This window comes from Podarcis melisellensis (assembly GCF_964234715.1).
Source record: "Podarcis melisellensis genome assembly, chromosome: 3".
Lineage (NCBI taxonomy): Eukaryota > Metazoa > Chordata > Lepidosauria > Squamata > Lacertidae > Podarcis > Podarcis melisellensis.
This window is the reverse complement of record NC_138530.1, coordinates 51,849,863-51,872,384: the sequence shown is the minus strand read 5'-3', so window position 1 is coordinate 51,872,384 and position 22,522 is coordinate 51,849,863. Positions and strand designations below refer to the sequence as shown.

The 22,522-nt window shown below is 44.0% G+C and overlaps 2 protein-coding genes across 5 annotated transcripts in view; one reads left to right on the top strand and one right to left on the bottom strand.

Annotated features, from left to right (window-relative positions):
• The window catches only part of PRKN (parkin RBR E3 ubiquitin protein ligase), a 604,066-nt gene extending 593,174 nt beyond the window's left edge, over positions 1-10,892 (bottom strand). The window contains exon 1 of one of the 3 annotated variants that reach the window (XM_081906896.1): positions 10,745-10,892. In XM_081906896.1, coding sequence (XP_081763022.1) covers positions 10,745-10,751 — 7 coding nt within the window. In that variant the 5' untranslated portion in view covers positions 10,752-10,892. The remainder of the gene's footprint in view (positions 1-10,744) is intronic. The other 2 variants (XM_081906894.1, XM_081906895.1) reach the window with 2 other exon arrangements.
• A 2,656-nt stretch (positions 10,893-13,548) lies between these two features.
• The window catches only part of PACRG (parkin coregulated), a 211,777-nt gene continuing 202,803 nt past the window's right edge, over positions 13,549-22,522 (top strand). Inside the window, exon 1 of one of the 2 annotated variants that reach the window (XM_081906972.1) lies at positions 13,549-13,943. In XM_081906972.1, the coding sequence (XP_081763098.1) occupies positions 13,806-13,943 (138 nt within the window). In that variant the 5' untranslated portion in view covers positions 13,549-13,805. The remainder of the gene's footprint in view (positions 13,944-22,522) is intronic. The other variant, XM_081906971.1, reaches the window with a different exon arrangement.

Here is a 22,522-nt window from a genome sequence, read left to right as displayed (position 1 = left end):
CCTTACTCTTGCTTCCCAGCAGAAATGGGTGAAATGACAACAGCTGATTAGAGAAGGTTTTTTCATGGGTATCTGGACGGCAGAGAGAAGGGGTGATTCAGGCGTGCTGGCTCTGCCCAATATTATTTAAGAAGCTTTCCCCTTCCCACATCATCTTTTATTTTCGCAGTGCTTCGTTCAAGAGAACAGTAACACTGTGAACCTTGCCAACTCCTCAAAAGGGCTGGGGATGATTTTTTTCCCCACTCATCTAAAATACTTGCATATACAGTGGTGCCTTGGTTCTCTAATGCCTTGGTACTCAAACAACTTGGAACCCAAACACTGCAAACGTGGGAGTAAGTGTTCTGGTTTGCGAACTTTTTTCGGAAGCCGAATGTGCTCCATTTTGAGTGTTCTGCTACTGATTTCAGTGTCACACTTCTGCTTTGAGTGTTACACTGAGGTCTGTTTTTGTTATTTATTTTGCGTTTTTGCTTGTGCGGCTCTCTTCGTTTTGTTTTTGTGACTGTGTGGAACCCAGTTCAGCTACTGATTGGTTGATTGTGTGACTGCAGTACACTGTTTGCTGCTTTCATTTTATGGATCAATGGTCTCATTAGATAGTAAAATTCATGTTAAATTGCTGTTTTAGGGCTTGTTTTTAAAAGTTTGGAACGGATTCATTCATTTTGCATTACTTTCTATGGGAATGTGCGCCTTGGTTTTGAAACGGACTTCCGGAATGGATTAAGTTTGAGAACCAAGGTACCACTGTATGTTTTTGCCTTGCCAGCATCATTCCCCGACAGATACAGAAGCCATCTTGAAACAGTGGCAGGTACAAATCAAATCAAAGCTCCATAAAACACAGTGCCTTGTGAAAATCGCAGAAGAGTCGTCAAGGGTGAGGAATTATTTACTTCTGCAGAATGGGGTCTCTTTGAGATAGCACCCCTAAGAACAGGGGTGCCAACTTGAATAATATATTGGGGGCATGTGAGCCTTAACCTTCATAATGTGGTGCACAGACACCATTTGAATGGCAATGCCCATCAACCTGGGGGGTGGCGGCGCCCTTAAATATTTTATTGGGGGGGGGGGCAAAGACCCCTTGGCCCTAGGAGTTGGCTCCGATGCCTAAAAGTCTTGGTGGATTTTAACAAACCAAATGCTAAACTCAATGAAACAGATGCTTTATCTCAATTTCAGTTATTGCATTTTTAGTATTAGATTTATCAAACAGAACATTAAAAACCTATGGCATAAAGGGAAAAAAATAGTGACGCATTTGGAAGGCAAAAGAGAATTCTACCACACCTTTGAATACAATGTGCACAATATGGGCAAAATCCACCAGAAGAATGTTCGGTTGACAATCTGCACCTTTCTGACGCAGGTAAACTTTCACAGAACAGGTATGCTCTTGGAAAGAATAAAGCAAAGTTCTTAAACGCCTCTGCAAACTTCAAATGCTTAATTGAAGTCAAGCAGCCAAAGGCCTATGAAGATTTGGCTTTAAATGCTAAAGCACTGCCGCACTAGGTATTTAAATTTGTGTGTGATGCTTACCTGTATGGATACAAACATGAGTGAGCAGCAGGGAGTCTGCTATTATAAGAAAGGAGGGCATAAAACATAAGCATCACAAAATCAAGAGGCAAATGAAGGCGCTCGACTCTCCCTTTAATAGAACTAGAGAAAACAGATTGTGTTCATCTTGCTTGGGGCCAACAACCACATTGTGTGGAATTCAGCCAGTCTCTATCACAAGGCTCACTTAGGAGGTTTGCTGTGTTAAGGAATGAAGCAGATGGAATATTTTCTTCCAACAAGATAATTCTGGAGAAAACTGTTAGAAGTACTGGGGAAAAGTTTTTAGCTTAATCTGCTATTTCAGGAGATTAAAGCAGGGGGGGAGGGGGTAGCAAAAGAGAGAAAGAAGAGCCAAATAAAAACAATTTTGCAGAAACAGAAATATTCTAATGGAAAACAAACATTTGAAGTGCTTGCTGCCAGCATTGTAAACTCTAGCTGAAATAAATGCAGCTCCTGCATTTTGCTTGGGAGCTGAATCTACATAAGGAGGTCCACAGGTTTTCACACAGGGACAAATCAAGACTAATAGAGGCCCTAAATCAGGCATTGGCAAACCCGGCCCTCCAGATGTTTTGGGACCAGAACACCCATCATCCCTAGCTAACAGGACCAGCGGTCAGGGATGATGGGAATTGTAGTCCTAAAACACCTGGAGGGCCAAGTTTGCCTATGCCTGGCCTAAAGCACTGAAAAGTTATGCTGCCTTCCAATATTTAATGCAAAATAAAAACAAAACTAAAATTTATTTTTTTGAAATGACACAAAACTTACATGTTTGCTGAAATGTTCATGCATGTTTTTTGTCATGTGTTTGTTTGAGAAATCCTGAACACAAAATCAATTGCATAATAATAATTGACAAAACCAAGTAAAAGATCAAAAAATAAAAAGGACTATGAGAACAAACAAACACTGAGCAAGTATAAAAATGTATACAGTGGTAGCTCAGGTTACAGACGCTTCAGGTTACAGATGCTTCAGGTTACAGACTCCGCTAACCCAGAAATAGTACCTCAGGTTTAGAATTTTACCTCAGGATGATAACAGAAGTTGTGCAGCAGCAGGAGGCCCCATTAGCTAAAGTGGTACCTCAGGTTAAGAACAGTTTCAGGTTAAGAATGGACCTTCAGAATGAATTAAGGTCTTAACTCGAGGTACCACTGTACACTAATCTTCAGGGATCCTATTGGATATAGACATAGGTCATAAAATCAAAATAAAGTTATCTGTTCTACAATGACCTTTGAGTACTTTTAATTTAAATGTTAACATTTCTCAACAATGTGATATACCTTACCATTCTGTACCAACAGCTCAATTAAGCTCCAGCCATATCCCAAATCTTACAATTGTGGGTTGTGGAATGGCCATTAAATGCCCAATTACCTCCCTAATGCAGAATCTAAAAAGTACCTGTGCACATGCCTACAATGGACCTCAGGTTTCCCTAACTTAAGGTTGGTGGGGAATATTAATTGCGCAAGGGGAGGGAGCGACAACACACAGCCCAAAGATATCCCATCAAGCACTACCCACTAGTGTAGATGAGAAACACTGGGATATGATTGCAAAGACATAAAATGGAGAGTGCTCATGTGTGAACATAAAGTGACCCATGAACAAACAAATGCCCTCATGTGGGCACAGCCCACATGTGTGTAGATGGATATAATCATGCAATAATTGTTCATCTTTTTTAGAGAAACTGCTAAAAAATAGTCAACATCAAGGAGAAAGACAGTAAAAAAATAGTCATGTGAATAAGCTCCAAATCAGGATTTTCAGAAAATTCCATTCCTAGCTGCAGTTCATCTCCTGAAGAACACAGAGAATCAAGAATGTATACAACCCGTTCTGTGACAAACTTATCTCACATCTGTGTCCCATTCAAGGTGCTACTGTCTTGAGACAACATGCTTTATGACCTGTCTTTCACTTTACAAACCCCTCACACCAGTTGCACTCATCAAATCAACTCTGTTCCATATTACCTCACTACATAAAATCATCAACAGCTAAGGGAAGAGTTTTTACAATCACTCTGAGGATCCTGAATGACCTCAGAGTGTGATCAAATATTGTTTGTCCTTGATGGTATTCTGGAGGAGTTACAAAACTCATCTATTTCATCTAACCCTGGGGAGCTGGATATGATAACCGTGCGATATAGTTTTCATTTGCCAACTGTGGATTTGTGTGTGTTGTGGTTCAAATGGAATTATTATTGTATTTTTATATTCGATGTGTTTTAAGTACTGGGTCTGGATTTCTTTTTTTATTCTAACCCATTTTTGGATCAGGAAAACTGATATGTCATGATTTAATATAAAAAGAGAGAGACTGGGATTATGTCTGCACAGAGGGAATCTTGGACCTTTTGACTACATTTTGCGCCTGTGTAGAAGAGCAGAATTCTAAATATAAATAATAGCACTTATTTGGAATTCTGCTCATCTGATAATCAAACATCCAGAGTAAATATTTCATAATGACCACACAGTTCTGTTCTTTAATGCTAAGTTAACACAAACAACATCAGTTGTTACAGTTAAACACTTAGATATATACAAGTGTTTTGCACCAATGCAAAGCCAGGTAGCACTTTTTAGTTTTCTGTTTTAGTACCACCAAATCTGGTTTAATGGGGAACTTCAAATATTCACTGGCTTAGCAGCACTTAAAATTCAGATTGCAATATCAACAAAATTGCTCAACAAAAGCTACAGCCAACCCAATGCTTACAATGATCTGATGTTCATGTCACAAGGCTTTAGTTAGAATAGTATATCAAAAATTCCAGAATGAACAGCAAGGAGAGGATGAAGTTGAGAGCTAGTTTAAGAGCATGAGCAGCTAGTTGAAAGTAGTGCAAATCTCTAGTTAGTCACCAACTCACTAGTTAGCCTTAGGCAACCTCAGCACCATTCTGCAATCCTATGTTCATGTAATTGGAGAAGAACCCCACTGACCACTGTGGGACTTACTGTGCTGCTTCAAAAAACAAACAAACAACAACTTAGTGAAACCAGCAACATCGCTTAAAAAACCCCACTCTGAGGATCAGATGGGGGGGCGGGGGATGACAAAAGGAAAGGCACCGAGCAGAGTTCCAAAACCAAGGCAACACCGCAAATGCATATGTGCCAGTCTCACCTTAAAAAGTGGTGGGGTACAAGGCAAAACCTCCCCAGAAGAATCTAACATTAAATGCTGATTACAATGGTAAAAGGATGAATTAATAGTGCATAACTGAAGAGGGTCAACATAGGTGAAAAGGCCTTAAGAGAGCTTGATAAAGAAGTATACTTGAACAGGCAAAAAAGAAAGAGGCAAAAAAAAGAAAGCCTACTAAAATTCACATTATGTAAATACTAATCAGTTTTGTCCTGCTGTCATTTCTTTTTTTCATTGAGGGGAGAAAAAAGAAAGAAAGAAGCAACCTGAAAGGATTAGATCAATGAAAATCAGATTTTTAACATTAAGTTTCAGTAATCTGGTTACGAAGCTTTTAGTGATATTGTAATTATTCTGAAGTCTCGAACAGATGTTTCTACTGAATGTATTCCACAGAGGATACCAGATCAGCAAAGGCAAGAAGCGCAAACCTTATGTGTGCCCAAAATTATTTCAGTTTATTAGAAAATTAAGACTGAAAAGGGAACCCAGCCGGGCAGTACAAACATAAAGCTGATGATCAGGAGCAGCATGTAGGATATAAACACACAGTCCCCCAAAATCTTAACCAGCTTCTGCAGTCAGAAGGAATCCTGGAGAGAGGCCAGTGTCCATGTACGTCTGAACCATGGTTATGGGCAGCACAGAATAACAAGGGGATACCATACTTTTAGTTATTTATTGCATTTATGTACCATCTTTTCCTCCACAGAAGTCAAGGTGGTGTATGTGGTTCTCCCCTTCCCATTAAATCCTCACAACAACCCTGAGAGGTAGGTTAGGTTGAGAGGCACTGACTGCTCCAAGGTCACCCAGAGAGCTTCATGGCTGACTGGAGGAGATTCAAATCCTGGTCTCCCATGTCATCTCTCTCTACCCTATAGAGGGAGATGGAGGGGTTGGGAGAGGGCCCATGCAAGCCTGTAGCTTGCTTCCAAACTCGTAACTCTTCCTCTTATGCAAACACAGAAAATAAGGTGTCCACACATGAGACCCTTCACTAGATTTGGTGCGCACAGTCCCAAAGCTGAGGCTGCATGCATGCATTATGTTCCTTACTGGGGGGCTTTTTTTCAGCTGGAACTCACAGGAATTTAGTTTCAGCACCTCTCAGGTGGACACCATTGGCGTTAAAAGAGAACAAGGGAGGCATTCGTGATGAGTTCTGGAACCTTTTTTTATAGAAAAATAGCACTGCTTGCTGGTTTGGAACACTTAATGCCCTGCAAAAGTCAGTCTTGGTAGTGCGCTGCATCTGTTTCGGATGAACAAGACTGATTCAACCTCCTCAGCCTCTCTCTCCTTCTGACCGAAAGGTAGCGCATGAGATTCTGCAGTTTAGTGCCCACTGTACTTGCCACAGCATTTTCAGAATGCAAGTAATGGATCAATTAAGCTGAATCACTTTCTTCCATGCAACTGCATACAAAATGCTTTGCATTTAATCATCAAAGGACTCTCCACACACAAAAATGTCTAAGGCAGAGGTTCATCACATGGGGCATGGCTGTGCTGCAATGTCAGTCTTCTAGGAGAACTAAGTAGTTCTCAAACTGTGGTCTGTGAGATCCATTCAGGTGCTCTATGGAAAGGTCACAGAACAGTCAATAATATATATACTTGGTGCTGCACCTCCTGATGATGACAGAAATTGTGGCCATTTTTACCAGGGCTGGATTACGGAATAGGTTAAAAGGGCCCCAACCCAGGGGACATGATTTTCATCACAAGGCACTGGCGATGTTTATGGTTTTTTGTCCCTTAAAATACACCATTTAAAGGGGCTCTTCTCAGTGGCATGTTTTACACACCACAAATTTCATGATATGGTATTGTTTTTGACAGTGGTGATGCTTTTTGTTGTTGCTTTCCCATATTTAAGCCAGAAACAATGCATGTGTGTTATCTAAACTGATATCAACCACCCTGCTACACTGCATACGTAGTTTAACTTGATTTATCAGCTGCGCAAGTGGAGTTTTAACATGATACATTTTATCAGCTAGCCTGTGTTTATGGTTCACAACGGAATCAATTCAGCAAAACTTTATGTATTGCTTTTATTAGTCATAGTTTTGTCTACTGTGAGCTCATTTGAGTTTAATTTGGTAGAGTTTCCATATCATGGGATAATATTTTTCTACCAGCGCTTGTGTCTGGAAAGTTCTGGGCACTTACCATGTAACCCTATTCTTCTGAGTAAACATCTAGGTCTCTTGATACCCAGGGAGACTTGCTCTCAGGTATATGTGTATAAGATTGCAGGGTTCAGTCTTCAAATAACTGATATTCCTCAGTGTCCTTAAGCGTGTATAGTCTACTTTCTGTAGTGCAAAAGGCAAGCAGTATCCATGAAGAGAGGTTTTGGATTATTCTCCTGGGTAGTATAAAAGCTATATTCAGTTGTGAACATGTGCCACTTAATTTTCATAGCAACCAATTAGTATGCATGATTGTTCAGGAAATATATGCATTAGAACCTTGGAAATTTGATTTAAATTGACTATTTAGATCAATCCGCCCCGCACATAACAGCTACTGATAGAGTTAGAGGACTGATAAAATATTCTTTGCAGATAGTATTTCTCCACTGCTGTACAGAAAGGAAGTAGTGCTTCTACCCTGGATAACAATAACTGTCAGCAAAACAAGATGCAGCAGACTGGCACACAATATTTCAACAAATGTATGCTTTATCAAGGAGTATAGAATTTTCCTCAGTATTCCACATTATTTACTGAAGAACAGAAACACACACACACACACACACACACACACACACACACAGCTTTTTACTGAAAGCCAGACTTTCCACAAATTCCCTCTGGAATGCAAGACAGTAGCAAGAACTAAAATGAAGGGAGCTATTACAAATACTTCACTTAGTATTTTCAGTGACTGAAAAGAAAAAAAGAAAGGGGGAAAAAACCCACACAGACTAAACCACCAAACTTAACTTTTAAAAGCTTTTCGGATATTCAGACCAAGGATGCACAATCTCTTGGGGATATAAAAAACACATCTTTCAGAAGTAAACGAGCATCACTATGCAACCATCACAGCTTTTCTGAACATTTCACAGACATTCCAGTCCACTTGTGAACACCTAAATCCACGAATCAACCAACCACAAAATGTATCACAAAATATACTAATCAATTAAAATATATCAAAGAGCATTTTTAAAAAATATGGCTGAAACATCTGCATCTGTTCTGTTTTGGTATAAATTACCACAAATTACTAATTATATAAAGTCCCAAATAACTGAAGTGGAACCTGTAAAAATTACTATGTTGAGGTGCATATAGATCCTTGGGATAAATAAAATAAGAGGCTTATGGGAATGATCTACTTCTTCCTTCCAGTACAATATGGTTACATCACTGGTGTGGTCTGGGCCACAATATAACCTCAGACTATATTGTGTTTAATCTGTTTTCCCCCCCGTTGGTTTAGCCATGCCTAAGGCTGCAACCCCATGCAAGCTTTTCTAGTAATAAACCTCATTCAACACGATTGGGGTTAATTTCCAAGTAACCATGTACTGGATTGTGCTGCAACTTTCTGTTGGATGGTGGAAAATTTGTTTAAGCCTTGCATCCTAGTGAAATTGGCAACTCAGGCCCAATAGCTATGAATCATAGCAGGAATGATTTGTGACAGATCACATGTTGGCAGAAACTTCTATTGTGAGTCCAGCTATTTTGATTAATATGAGCAGGCCCAAGTGGACAGGGCTGTTACCAAAAGAAGAGGAACATTTCTGATAATGGGCTCTCTCTCCAGTTTCTGAAATGCAATACGCATCAGAGTTGGGAAGCTAAGGGGAAGAGAAGAAAAAATGGTCTGAGCCTGATTTTGCAGTTGTAAGCTGGGAAGAAGCAGTTTGAATATATTTCACTAGCGGTAGCTTAATTGTGCTGTGGGCAGTCCCATCCAGGTAGCTAAAACAATGGTTCTTTATGAACCAATGGCTCGGCTAGCTGTTTCTAAAGCCTAGTTGCTTCCATTGTTTATATTTGTAAATAAAATGTGTCTTAGTGCTATCTCATCCAAAGCAAACTAAACCCACCAGTCCGGCATTGCTAATGGACTTCTTACCAATGAAGGATGTGGAGAACACTATGTTTATGTGCCAGCTAGTCATCATAGAAAAAACTGTGTGTTGTGTTTTGTTAAGATTGTAAGCCTACAGATAGGGATTTGTCTTAATTTGATTGTATGTAAGCCACTCTTTTTTGGCTGAAGAGTGGGGTGCAAATGCTCTAAATAAATAATATTAAATAAAAGAGAGTCCCCTTTGCTTAATGGGAAATCTTAATTCATCAAAACAGATGTTTCAGAAGCGTTGTTTTGTTTAGGTTTGCCCAATGACCTCCACCAACATGAATGATCTTATTTAAGCCCTGCAACAGAGATTGGGGAGAAGCTGGAAAGGGAGAGGTACCCCTACCAAACTTCTGTAACCTCCAGTCCAGCACCTTCTCTTTTGAACTCTCTCACTATAAAAGAGGGAGGATGTGTCTCTACTGTGCTTCTACTGTCTCCTCTCTCTTGTTCATCTTCTGAGGACAACACAGTGGGAAGGATTACACCCATAGTGTTGCCTAGAGAGAAAGAATGGACACCTGCTTCTGCCTACTCTCTGCTTTTCCCCTTTCTCTCTGAGCAGTATACCACAAAAGGTTGGCGATCTCACCTGAGTTCTCTCTATGGAACTGTTTATTCATTTATTGGATCTAGGGCCACATTCACCCCAGCCATCCCTCCAGGGATTGCATGGCAGCAATGGGTGTGGCCTGACCATTTCATACACTTGTTTTGCACACCACAGGTGATTGATCACATGCCAGACCCCTCTGGGAGACTCTGCCTGCTCCTGGGCATCCCCTTTCTAGAGTGGCACAGCAGTAAAGACTAGGAGCCATCCAGAGGAGGCAAAAGCAGGCAGAGGCTGCTCTTTGAAGAGCAGTTACCTCTGCTTCCTTATTCATCACCTTTCTCTTGACAGTATGGTGGGAAGGACTGAGTTCACAGGGCCCCAAGCCACAGGTGAATGAGAGGATGAGGTGGCTGCTCTTTAACTTACGTTGTACCACCAAGGTTACAAGTGAATGGGTAGAGGCTCTGGCTTTCTTCTGCCTATGCCTAGAGGGAATGAGGTGGAAAACGAAGGTAGAGAAGCAGACAGCACTTTCTCTAGCTTGCCTGAGCTCAAGAACCACAGCAGCAGGGCAGCAAGACAGGGCGGCAGTGCCCATTTTCTGCTACAGGGCAAGAGGAAGAAGAAATAAGGTAAAATAAAAATAAAAAGGTCCAGGAGGAAGAAATAGCTGTTTACTGGATGATTACCTCTCCTCACGAGCAACAGCTGCTAATTTGGCTGCTGCTGCTTTCAAAAATAAGTGTCACAGTGAAAACTTTTCTCCCTAAGGGGTGCTTAACCTAACCTGGTGTTTTGGCTCTCACACTGGGGAGGGCTGAGTGTGCAAAGTAGCATCCAGATGGAGGAGGCAGTGAGCTTTTGGTGTTACACAAGAGTAGGCTGCTCTTTTTAGGAGAAAGGTGTCCTCCCCCCCCCCCATCACTAACCAAGGCATTTCTATGATATGAACAGCATTACTGTTTGGATCAGAAGCCTGTTAAGTACCTAAAAGCTTGGTTGACTATAATGAAAGATACGTTCGTTTTTATTTGTTAAGTGGGATGGAATGCAAAAAAAAAAAGGAATATATATGTATGTATATGGAGAAAGTAAAATGTTCAGCGGGTATTTTGGCAGTGTACGAGCTACATAGAATTTATATAAACTGGAGCTCACAGGCTGCGGTGTCACGTGGGTGTATTTCTGCGTTCATACATAGGGATTAGGATATTCAGCAAAACTGCACTGTTCCTGGAAAACCACGAACACCCTTCACCCGCCCGCCATTTCCCCGTAGTGCCGGGAGGGGATCAAAGGGGAACGTTGCATCCGGGTCCCACTCACCTATCATAGCCAGAGGAGGAGGAGGAGGGGGCGCTCACATAGCCTGCCCTGTCCACATTCACAGCAATGTCAACCTTCAGGATACAACGCTCCCTGCAGGCCGCCGGAGCTGCAACCCGAATACTGCGCAGGCGAGGCGCCTCTTGCTGCAGTGCACTCTGGGAAACGTAGTCTCCTTGCTTGCTCACTTCCCCCGCTTCGCCCTGCTAATGTCTATAAATAGCACATAAGCAGGACGTCGCTACAGCAATAATACACAGCACAAGCAAATACAGGTATCTGCCCTCCCGCCGCCTTCTTGTTGTGTTCAGTACCAGGAGACAGGAATAAAAGCGACGTCTGAGTCCCGCTGCAGGCATTCAGGACCTCAGTGATCTAAAGGGCGGGTGGGATAATTTGCCCTCAACCTTTGTGAGGGGAGTGGGTGCGCTGAGCACGGCATTCCTCTACTGCTTCGTTCCACAGGCATATCCTATGACCTTTTTGCCTTTGCTTATCACGCTTTCACTAGCTTTATGAGGTGGAGAGAGAGGATGCGTATTGGAGCAGGTGCAGCACATTCATATAGAAATTTTTACGCAGGTGTAAGTCCCGCTGGGTTCCACCACTCTCAAGAAATGTGTCAAAGGTGAATCAAATGTCAACTGAAGTGTTGGGAAAGGAACAATAAGGAAGTGTGAGTTTAAAACACCTCCCAGGATATTTAAGCTGCAATCCTATACTGTACCTGGAAGTAAGCCCTGTTGAATTCTGAACAGACGTGTGTATTTATTACTATTGTTGATTTATTATCCACCTTCTAAACCACAGTCTCAAGGAGATTAACATATTGGATAATTAAAATCAGTTAAAAACACAAAAACAGCAAAGATATGCCTTGGTTAGTCCTATGACAAATGCAGCACAAACCTGCTACATATCTACTGAGAAGTAAGAGTCAATGAATTCTATGATGCTCACTCCCAGGTAGCCTTTGGCCTTTTAAACTGTATGGGATGGTATTGTTTTTGTTTGTTAGAATGGTATGTATTGTTTTTATATTCAAACCACCCTGTCATCCTTGGATGAAAGGCAGTACAGTATAAAAATGTAAATAAATAACTAAATAAATGTACATAACCTAAGGCTGCAATCAACCCCATTTCTCTGGGAAGAAGACCTATGAAATTAAATGACACTTCTGAGTAATATTGCCGCCAAGTTACCAAATGAAATGATGTTTAGTTTTATCAAGTGTGTTCAGAGCACAAGTCACCAAAAATTATGGGAACTTTAATAAAAAAATTAACATAATTGTACTAAAATCTAATATGATATGCCAGTCAAATAAAAGCAGTAAAACAGGCATAATGTGTATGGGGGGTGTACACAGGGTGTACACACACATATTCCACAGAATGGAAGATGACAGGATCCCCAACGACATGCTCTTCAGGCACTAGGCTCATTGGTGAATCAACTCTTACAAAGATGTCTGCAAATGAGACATGAATGCTGGCAACATCAACCCCACCATGCTTGCAGACAATCACAATACCCGGTGATAGACAGTCAAGTGATCAGAGGAAGAATGATATGTGGGAGGAGTGCAGAGAGAAGAAATGCTGTGATGCATCTGTATCAGCACAACCGGAAGCCTTCAACTTTTCAGTTGCAACAAAACATGTCTCTCCCATAACAGTCTCTACAGCCACAGCAGACACTGTAACTCTCCAACAGTCTTCTGTTGACTTCACCCCTGAAGGTACACTTGTCTCCCAAGATAAACAGAAGTCAGCAATAGATAATATATATTCTGTCCCATGAGTTGCTTTTGCAGGAGTGGAGAGTGATCAGTTAAGATCCTTGGAAACAAGTCCCGTTTATTTCAGCGGAGCACGCACAGGACTTCTGCACTGTCTGTATTATCAGCAATTCTATACGAAACAATGTTTTGGAAATAAAGGAAAAGAAAAATAATTCACAAGAGGTAATAGTGGAGGCGGGGTGGGGATGATGGAGAGGCACCCTCCTAGTGGTGCAGCAATAAAACTGCTAGCACATTGCAATAAACTAGCATATTTGCAAAGCTAAGGGGGGTCCACTCTAGTTTCAAAGTGGATCGGGGATCGCAAGTTGAGATTCCTGTATTGTAGGGGGTTGGACTAGATGACCGTTGGTTCCTTCCCAACCATAGCTGTCAACTTTTCCCTTTTCTTGCGAGGAATCCTATTCGAAATAAGGGAATTTCCCTTAATAAAAGGGAAACGTTGACAGCTATGGTCCCAACGCTCCAGCTCTGTGTGGTTCTATTTCCATGAGAGGTGGTATCTCTGTCTTTATTTTTTCCTTTCTACGGTACTTCCCAGAACACAATCCTATTAACCTTCCCTCTCCGGGACCAGGAGCAGACACGATCTCTCATTATAATAGGACAACCTAATTTTCCCTATCTTCTTCAACTGGCATAAACGTTGGAGCGTTCAACGGCAGGCGAGGACGGCGCAGCGACCTTAATATGAATTATCGAGCATGCTCTGTTCTCGCCGGATACTTTGTCCTCTTTAACCTGCCTCAGTCCCGCAGGAGCGGTGCCGGGCCCCGCTTCGCCTCCCGGCAGACCTTTGCACGCCTTTCAGGTCCTTCCGGGTTCGAGTCACTCGTAGGTTCTCAGCCGAGGCAAGAAAAACCTCGCCTCAACTGAGGGCAAGACAAGAAGGCGAAGGACTTCAGCCGCTGCTACCGCGCGTGCGCATCGAGCCCAGCTTCGCGGTGGTGCCGAGGCTCCCGGCACGGGCAGCGTTCTCGAGATGCACATGCTCGTTGTTGACGCGTCGCCTAGCAACGGAGTCCCTAGAAGCGAGTTGGTGTTAGAAACAGGCCAATCTTTCCCCCCTCCCCCTTCCTTCATCCCGAATCTGCACAGAAGCCTGCGCGGGGGCTGAGGAGGAGCTGATGCAGGGGGACGGAATTTAGGAAGGGGAGGAGTGCTTAAAAAAAATAATAGGTCGTTATCGGGTTTTTTGTTTTTGTGAATTTCCGTCCTCAAGTTCTTTAATTTCCCAAGCAGCCGCCTGAGGTGATGGTGGCGGAGAAAGAGGGCTCCAGCCCCCAGAAAGACAGACCCCCACAACTGCAGGAGCCGCTGAGGCATGCCAGAAGAAGCAAGAAGCAGGTCAGCGATGGATTCACCGTCAAAGCCATGATGAAAAACACCGTGGTACGTGTGACCAGCCAGTTGCAGCTGGCTGTCGGTTCGTTTGGTTCCCCCCTCTGGAGCCACACCGGGAACGAAGGGGCTGCAAACTCGTTCGCGAGAGGTGGGGAAGGGCCAGCCTGGGCAAAGTGCGCCTGGGCATCATTTGCGCACACCTTCCTCCAAAGGAACTGCACCCACTATGGTGGGCAATGCCATTTAAGCCACACTTTAACCAGTCTACACTGTGTGTGTGTATGTGCAGGATTACGTACAAGCTAAACAAGCTATAGCTTAGGGGCCCACTGTCTTGGGGGGCCCCAAAAAATTTAAAGGAAAAAAGCACTCAATGTACATTTCCAAAATAGAAGATAAAAAACAAAATAAAACCCACATACTTACAGCAACAGTGGCAAATGGCTTTAGATACCTACAGTATTAGGTCCATAAATTACCATATAGCATATATTCAACACACATATAGCATATATTCAACACACAAAAACAGCGACAATTTGTTGTTGACAAAGGACAGCTGGACTAAATCTGGCCCTGTATATATACACAATCTCCTGTCATCATAATATATCCCACCACACCATACTGTTTCAACTGTTGCTATAAAGTCAGGTGACGGCAAACATTTGGGAAATCACCTCACCTGCAACAGCTATAATAATTTAGCTCTATGGCCAAAGCCACTTTTCTTTCTCTGGTTTTAATTAGAATCATTTCTATTTTCAAATCTTACTGCTTATTTTTATACAGACTGGAGCTGTGAGCCTTGTTTAACTTCTATTATTATTATTTATTAAATTTGTATGCCATCTTATAGACCTGTAGATATCAGGACAAAACTTGTAAATCGGTACTTCCCCTGTGTGTTACCACAAACATTGTTTTTAAATCTTTCATTGAGCACACAAAATCCTGTATTTCACAGGGATTGCTATTCATGTTGCTTTTAGGATTATCAAATTTTTAGACTTAAACTACACTTTCACAAAGTTTGGCAAACTACTGCTTGCATTTAGGAAGATTCATTGATGTAGACTTGATCATTCAAACATTCTAATATTTTGAACAAAGTGTAGAGAATTACTGTGCAAGCGTATTCAAGTTTACTTAGAAAGTCAGTGGGTCAATGGGGCTTACACTGTAGTGTGTTTACAGGCCTTAGGCTGCAGGCTTGTAACATTTACCTAGGTGTAAATTCCATTGCAGAATATTTACTTCTGAGTAGACCTGCATAGAATTGGCTAAATTATTGTTTGAGCCTACTCTTTTCTCAAAAGTAAGTCCTACTATTTCAGTGAGACTCTCTCTCTAGCCCATGTGCAGTACATCACAATCTCTTCTGTTAACCTGGGCTCCTTTGGGAAGAAGGGTGGGATAGAAATCTTTAAAAATAAAAATAATATTTTCTGTAGCACTTAGAGGACATTTCTATATGAAACAAGTCCTACTAAATTCAGTGGGACTTTCCCCCAGATAAATCTGTGCAGGTTTGCAGTGTGGTGTGCAATCCAGAAACAGACTGTCCTGCCATCTTTGTGCATCTCTCATCTCCAGCAAACCCCGCCCATCACACCTTACCCTGTATGAGTCACTTATTTGAATAGGATCCTGCCCCTGTATTGCAAAGACATATGAGGATTCATGTATATATATTTCATATAAAAATCAAGGGCCTCTGGTTGAGACACTCTATGTGAGGTGTGAAACTATTTGGAAGAGAAACATTATAGCTGCTGAAGGCATGGCATCATAAGCAAAGGCATAGGACAATGCTCTTGATGGCAGGACATTATTGAGTAAAGGCTGCTGTGTGCAGAGTTATATGTAGGTTGCACCCCTTCAGCCACTTCCTCAGAAGTAGTATCGCTGAAGTCAATGAGACTATTTTGAAGTATGTGATTTGCAGCTATAAGTATCAGTTTGCCATCTATCAATTTTATAGCAGTCTCTTTGACTTTAATAGGACTCCTGTTACAAATGGGCTGATGATTTGATGCCTTAGCCAAAGAGAAGCTTCAGAGCAGAGCTGCAAATATTTCAAAAACCAAGTCCTTGGAGGGAAGTTTGCAGAATTGAAAGGGGCCTTGAAGGAATCTTATAATAGTTTCCAAATACTGAGATTCCCCAAGCCTGCACTGCCTGTTTTTAACAGCTCTGGGACAGCAAGTTATTATGGGTGATAGAGCCTCTTACCCCATTGTTGTAACAGTACATTCACCCACCTTGCTCCTCTGCCAGCAGTGTGACTTCATAATGTTTTAATGTGTACTATGAGTGTAATGAATTATATAATTATTATAATAACAACGTGAGATTGACTGTAATGCCAGAAAACTAAAGACATTGTTCAGTAACCAATAGTGTTCTTTGCATTAGAAAAAAACAACCTGCTGTATATTCCTTGAGAAAAATACCGTAGAGGCTAAATGTTGTGAGACAATTAATAGTTTCTTCTAGTAATAGTAGAATCCTTGGACAAATTTAACATTGATGCAAGCAGTTTGCTGTAAATTTTTATGTTTGAGAGGATGGTTACATTGTTTTTGCTTAATAATTTACCTTTTTTTATAGATAAAATACATGCCAAACAGAAAGTATTTTCTCAAAAGGGTCCGTTTAGGTGCTCAGTATGCTGAAGGGATGCTGCTTAAATTGCCTACTTAAACCCTGCATCTGCTAACTATTTTGGTCTAAGCAATGAACACAGTACAGTACATAGTTTCTGGCCTTTTAAATAGATACATTGATGCCAAGTAGTTGTAAGAAATCAGAAGACAACAAAGAATCAAATATCTCTCCTATAGTGATGTAGGTTTCAGAATTCCAGTTTAAAAAATGGACATAGTTTTAATATTGCAATCTTATTGAAGTGTGTGGACATGCACATTCATAAAAACAAAGCAGAAATGTACTGATTTTACTAAATTCCGTCAATTGCCACCAGCAAGGAAATAGCAGGTGAACAACTTGCTAAGAGCCTTAAAGATACCACTTGCAGGTGCCTTGCATTATAGAAAAGAGCACTTGTGTGCTTGGCAAGAAGCTTTAGGTTACCTCAGATACAGGTAACACATTAAATCACAGGAAAACCTGCTAGACCAGTTATGAAAAAATAGAGCAGGTCAAGTGGTATACCCCTTTGTGAGATACTGCTCCTTCATAGAAAAGAAGTCCTTCAGTCAAATCTTTCATCACATAACATAGAGGATGTATGTTTTTCCTCAGTCAAGAAGCCCAGTTCATTGCAGACTCCTGTCTTTTAATTATGTAACAGTTTCAACTGACTTTACATAAAGCAAACCAGTTTGGTGCTTAAAGCTTCCACAATACATTATTTCTCCCTTCTCAGTTTCTGACTCTCAATGGGTGTCCTTTTCCTGGAATTTGCAGTCTTTGCTGCTAGTTGTTTTGCTATTTTCAACATTGGGATGAAATATGGTCCTTCTGCAACAGATAGTGCCCCGGTGGTCCACATCCTTCCACTGTGGACTGACCTCGTTCATGTAGACTATTAGCCACTCTCTGCCTCCCTTTCCCTTGGCTACCTCTGCTCTTTGTACAACAGTGGAGGGAGGGTATCAGGTAGTCAGCTGCCACCATGCTGAGCCAGTTCTGACCAGACCACATGTGATGGGACGATGAGCTGCTTGTGCGTAAAATGCAAGTCCCTCAGAGTTTGATCAGGCTTTCAAACCTCTGCCTGTGACGGAGCCCCTCCAGCATGGCTGCGTCAATCACTAGTAGAATCCGAAAGTGGCTGCTTTCGGAAACGTTTCCAACATAAAAGCTCCTTAACGGAAACACGTCGTCTGGCCTCTCGGCGTGACAGTTTCCGTCGAGGTGTGGGTGTCCCTATAGGAGGTCCTGAGACCTCCCCACTGGTTTCGCTTGAAGCGTCTCTGAGCCATCCCTCCGACTCACTTTCCCTTGGAGTTCTTGCTCGCCCTCTACTGGTTCCCTCTTCCGCTGCTACTGCTCTCTCACCCTCAGTGAGCCTTTGCGCCTCCGGCGCTTTAGATGTCAGTTCCCTGACATCCACCTCCCCTCCAGGGCCCCCTTCACCCCCTCCCGTCTCCTCTCCTCCTGGCGGTGAGGAGGTAAAACCCTTGAAAGAACCTCCCTCATCTTCCGACGTCGCGAACACTTCCTTCCACTTGTTGCTGTTCCTACTCTCTAGGTACTCTTCGTCATCAGAGTCCACTCCCTCTTCCAACTCCGACTCCGCGAACCCTTCCATTTCCTCTTCCTCATCGGTGGTGCCGAAATACTCCCTCCTAAACCTTGCTATCGGCTGAGGTTTCCTCGGGAACCTTTGATGGAACGTTTCTGTTAAAACCTCGTCATTGACTTCCTGCGCACTTACCCAGGTGTTTTCTGACTCCGGTTCCCCTTCCCACGCCACTAAATACTCCACCTGATTTCCCTTCCACCTGGAATCGAGGATTTCCGCTACATGGTTGCGGCGTTCCCTCTCTTCCAAGGCTGGTCCCCTGACGTGCTCCCCTTCACCTCCTCCCCTGTATGGTGACAGTAACGACCTGTGGAACACTGGGTGCAATTTCATGTGATTGGGTAATCGGAGTTTGAAAGCTACCGGGTTGACCTGCTGAATCACCTCAAAGGGTCCCAATCTTCTGGGCCTCAGTTTCTTACAACCCCCTTTGAACGGCAACCCTTGGGTTGACAACCACACTTGATCCCCCACCCTTATGGTTTCACCTTCCCTTCTGTTCTTGTCTGCCTGCTTCTTATATTGTGCCTTAGCCCTTTCTAAGTTGAGCTGGAGCTGCTGATGGATGGCTTCCATCTCTTCTACAAAATGTTCAGCCGCTGGGACGCTCCATCTCTCCCCTCCTTCCCCTGGAAATGCCCTGGGGTGACACCCGTAATTAGCCAAAAAGGGACTCATCCCTGTGGACACATTCTCCGCATTATTGTAGGCAAATTCTGCCAACGCCAACTTTTCGACCCAATCGTTCTCTCTGTCATTGACATAACACCTAAGATATTGTTGAAGAATGCCATTTGCCCTTTCCGCCTGCCCGTTGGTTTCAGGGTGCCGGGCAGTTGAAAAATTGACTTCCACGTGTAACAAGCTCATGAGCTTCCTCCAGAACCTGGAAGTAAATTGTTTGCCTCGATCTGAGATCACCCTCGAGGGAGCCCCGTGCAACCTAAAGATATGTTCCACAAACAACTTCGCCGTTTCTTCCGCTGTGACTGCATGTGAGCATGCTACAAAGTGGCACATCTTAGTTAACAGGTCTACTACTACCATGATGGCTGTTTTCCCCTTGGACCTTGGCAGATCCGTCATAAAATCTATTGATATCGCTTCCCAAGGCCGTTCTGGTGTGGGTAAAGGTTCTAATAACCCTGCCGGCGCCCTTCTTTCCCCTTTGGCTCGCTGACATTGGTCACACCCTCTTACATACTCCCTTACATCTTCCCTCACCTTAGGCCACCAAAATTCCCTGGTAACCAACCACATGGTCTTGTGTTGCCCAAAATGTCCCGCCGTGGGGCTATCATGCAACTGCTTGAGTACTCTCCCCCTCAATTCACCTTCGGGTATATACAGTGCCCCTTTGTAATACAATGCCCCATTTCTTTCCTCAAAACCTCCGGGGCTCTCGCCCTCCCCCCTGAGACCTCTGAGCTTATCCTGGGCATATTCATCATTTTCCGTTTCCTCCACCAGTTCTCGTTGCCCCACCATCGCCGCCCCACACACCCAGCGGTCCTCCGGGATGACATGTCTCTCTTCGATCACCCCCTCCCCTTCCCAATATTCTGGTTTGCGTGAGAGCGCGTCCGCCCTGACGTTTTCTGGGCCTGGCACATAACAAATCTCAAAGTTAAATTTGGAGAATTCCTGTGCCCATCTCACTTGTCGTTGGTTGAGCACTCGAGCTGTTCTCCAATACTCTAAATTTTTGTGGTCGGTGCACACTTGCACCTTGTGTTGTGCCCCAATTAATAAATGTCTCCACCTCCGGAATGCTTCGTGAATGGCAAGTAGTTCCCTGTCATACACCGTGTAATTCCTCTCGGACTTATTCAGCTTCCGCGAGAAGAAGGCACACGGTCTCCACTCCGACGCACTCCTCCCCGGTTGAAGAAGGACCGCCCCTACCGCCCGGTCGGATGCATCTGTTTCCACTCTCATGGGTTTTCGTAAATCCACATGCAGAAGTTGTTCTTCCGAGGCGAAAGCCCTTTTCAGTTCTTCAAAGGCTCGATCCGCCTCTGCCGTCCAAACAAATTTCTTCTTGCTGCTGAGACAGTCGGTGATGGGCGCCGTCAAGTGGGCAAAGTTCTTGATGAACTTCCGATAAAAGTTCCCAAATCCCAAGAATCTTTGCACGTCCTTCTTGGTCTTCGGTGTCTTCCATTCCAGTACCGCTTGGACCTTGCCTGGATCCATGGCCAATCCCTTGTCTGACAAGCGGTACCCCAGGAATTCCACCTCCTTGGTATGAAACTGGCACTTCTCCAGTTTCACCCACAGCTGGTTGGCTTGCAGCCTGCCCAACACTTCTCGAACGTCCCTCACATGCTGTTCCTCATTTTCCGAATACACCAACACGTCGTCTAAAAAGGCCACACAATTCTTGTAGAGCAAAGGTCCCAGAACGTGGTTTATAAAAGCTTGAAAACACGCGGAGCCCCCTTGTAGACCGAAGGGCATAACGAGGTATTCAAAGGCTCCCAACGGGGTAAACATGGTGGTCTTCCATTCATCTCCCTTCCTTATGCGTATCAGATTGTACGCCCCCCGCAGGTCCAGTTTTGTAAAAATCTTTCCCTTCCTTACTCTGGTCAAAATGTCATCAATTCGGGGCATAGGGAAAGCCAGGGGCTCCGACACTGCATTGAGGGCCCTGAAGTCACACACCAGTCTCGGTTTGTCTGTGTTCTTTTTGTCCACAAAAAACACTGGGCTGCCCCCCACCGCTCGGGACTCTCTGATGAAACCTCGCTTCAAGTTTTTGTCAATGAACTCCCTCAGCTCCTGCATCTCCCTGTCTGACATGGCGTACAGCTTGCCTACTGGGAGTTGGGCCCCTGGGAGTAGGTTGATTTGACAGTCAAAGGGTCTATGCGGTGGCAGTTTGTCTGCTTCCCTTTCGCTGAATACGTTGCTCAGATCTGCGTATTGCGGGGGCACCTTCCCTTTGTCTATCACTTCCATCCCCGCTAGGGTGACTCTGTCTCCTCCCGAAACCTTCCCCTCCTTGCAGTGTTCTAGGCAATGCGCTGACCCAAAGGAGACCACCCTCTGATGCCAGCCCACTAGCGGATCGTGTAGCGCCAGCCAGCTCATCCCCAAAATGATGGGCGCTCCTCCCAGGATGGCCACATTAAACGCTATCTGTTCGGTGTGCCTTGCCACTCTCATTATCATCGGGACAGTCTGTTGGCTTACTTCTCCCCCCAACAGCTCTCTGCCGTCAATCGTAGTCACCTGCAAGGGGTTACTTAAAGGGATAGTCTGTATCTGGTGCTCAGCTGCAAACTCCTTACTCATGAAATTACAGGAGCTGCCTGAATCCAAAAGCGCCTTGACCTTTAGTGGGTGTCCGTTTGGCAGTTCTAGTAACACCTCTATCACTAAAGCGGGTCTGGGGGGTTCTGGCATGGGCACTTTCATTGCTCTTTGGCCTGGCTGCTGTGCCCCAACGGTGGCAGCCAGGCGTTGGCTTTTACTTGCTCCTTGCCTTCCTCTTCCTTTTCCCCAACAGCTCCTGCCATCCCTTGCCATTCCTTTCTTTGTGGGCAAACTCTGGCAAAGTGCCCTGGCTGTTGGCAGAGATAACATCTCTTGGCGCTCTTTCCCTCCTTTTTCCGCCCTTCACTGGGATTTGAAACTGCGCGCGCCCGCGCTGTTCCAACTTCCATCGGCTCTGCCGGCGGGAAAGGTGGCTCTGGAATGTCTGGAATGCGGAACTCCCTCCAACGGTCTCCTTTCCCTTCCCGCTTTTCCATAGCCCTCGCCTCCTGGCGCGCTCCTATGGCCAGCGCAGATTTGGTTAACTGGTCCATAGACTCCGCCCTGGGGCCCCGGGAAAGCTCATCTTTGACGGTTGAAGAAAGCCCCTCTTCGAAAAGCATTTGGATGGGCTCCGCCGATAGGTCCCACCCCAATTTGTGAATCAACATGGTAAATTCAGTCCAGTACTCACGGACAGATCTGCTTCCTTGCTGGCAAGCCATTAACTGCCTTCGCACCACCCCCTGCTCAATATCGCTGGAAAACATCAGGTCCATGGCACGAAAAAACTTCCTCGTGTCCTTTAAGATCTCATTATTCGCTGCCATCAGGGGTCTAACCCAATCTTTCGCCCCGGATTCGAGATGGCCAATCACATACGCCACTCGCGATTCCTCATCGGGGAAGTCATCAAACTGCAAGTTTAGAGCGTATTGCATCTCTGTTCTAAAGGCATGATAGTTCCTGGGATCCCCCCCGAATTTCTGCACCAATCCTGGCACCTTTCTGGCGAGCGGGGTGGTTTTCTCCTTTCCCTTTTCTGCATCCTGAGCCCTCCTCTCCTCAAGCCTCGCCGTTTGCAGCGCCAACT